Source organism: Alligator sinensis, unplaced genomic scaffold, assembly GCF_000455745.1.
Source record: "Alligator sinensis unplaced genomic scaffold, ASM45574v1 scaffold553_1, whole genome shotgun sequence".
In the NCBI taxonomy this organism is placed as follows: Eukaryota; Metazoa; Chordata; order Crocodylia; family Alligatoridae; genus Alligator; species Alligator sinensis.
The window spans coordinates 614310-615402 of record NW_005842389.1 but is presented as its reverse complement, the minus strand read 5'-3'; the positions used below and the strand labels follow the sequence as shown (position 1 = coordinate 615402).

Here is a 1093-nt window from a genome sequence, read left to right as displayed (position 1 = left end):
GCCGCCCCAGCCACACCGAAGCTGCCAATACTGGCTACAAACCGACCAATCTGCAAAGCATCCCTGGCTACCTGGGCCCGCACGCAGGGCCGGGTCTTCCCCCCGCTGCCCAGGTGACCAGAGCATCGCCTCCCAGGCGCCAGGCTTTTGTCTGCAGACAAGGAGCGAGATCCCTGCTGTGAGAGATTCAACAGCAGCCTCTCAGGCCGGCTGAGACAGATCTCTGGAGAGGGGCACCGACGGGGGCATTTCTGCCACACACACCACCTTGGTCGCCCGGCTGCACTACTGCAGCAACCGACTCGCACACTTCTTCTGTGACCTGCCAACCCTGATGCGACTTTCCTGTACTCGGCCCTTCCTCAATGAGATGGCCCTATTCACTGAGGGTGTCATATCGGTGCTGAGTCCTTTTGTCTTTATCTTGGCCTCTTATGCCCTCATTGGGGTTTTCTTGTGCCACCGGCGCTCCGTCAGCCAACTGCGCAAAGCCCTCTCCACCTGTGGGTCTCACTTGACCGTCGTGCTGCTCTTCTATGGCACCGTGGCCTGGCTATACTTCCGCCCGGCTGCCAGCTTCGACTTGTTCCGAGACCGGATGGTGGCCCTCTTCTATACTGTGGTTGCACCAGCCCTGAACCCCCTCATTTACAGTCTGAGGAACAAAGAGGTTTTGTCTGCCATCAGAAGAGCCTGGAGGAAGGTCCTGGCTCACGGCCCTTGAGACGAGAAGGAGGTCTTATCACATCACCTGAAGTGGACCTTCCTGCCTATGGTGGGAATGTATGTTCCTTGCTTGGAGCATCATTCCCCTGTCAGCCATAGTCATGGGTGGAAGAGGAGGGGGGTGAGATGTGGCAGATGTCACTGGTGCTGCTCTTCAGATCATGAGAGGAAGGAATGAGGTGCAACTGAAGCCCCGGGCCCAGCAAGAGATACCAACAGGGTGGCAGGAAGATACCCATGGCTGTTGCTGTCCCCAGGCAACATGGGGCAAATGTCCTCTGCAGCCTGAAGCAGGGCTGAGTACCTCTGTGGCTCCCCATCACCTAGACCAGAAGGGTACAGCAGTGAGTGAATGGGTCCCTCCTCT

The 1093-nt window shown here is 57.9% G+C and overlaps 1 protein-coding gene across 1 annotated transcript in view; it reads left to right on the top strand.

Annotated features, from left to right (window-relative positions):
* LOC102385371 (olfactory receptor 1J4-like) overlaps positions 1 to 724 on the top strand; it is a 23211-nt gene extending 22487 nt beyond the window's left edge. Inside the window, exon 4 of the mRNA XM_006029627.2 lies at positions 268 to 724. Coding sequence (XP_006029689.2) covers positions 268 to 724 — 457 coding nt within the window. The remainder of the gene's footprint in view (positions 1 to 267) is intronic.
* Positions 725 to 1093: the final 369 nt, after the last annotated feature.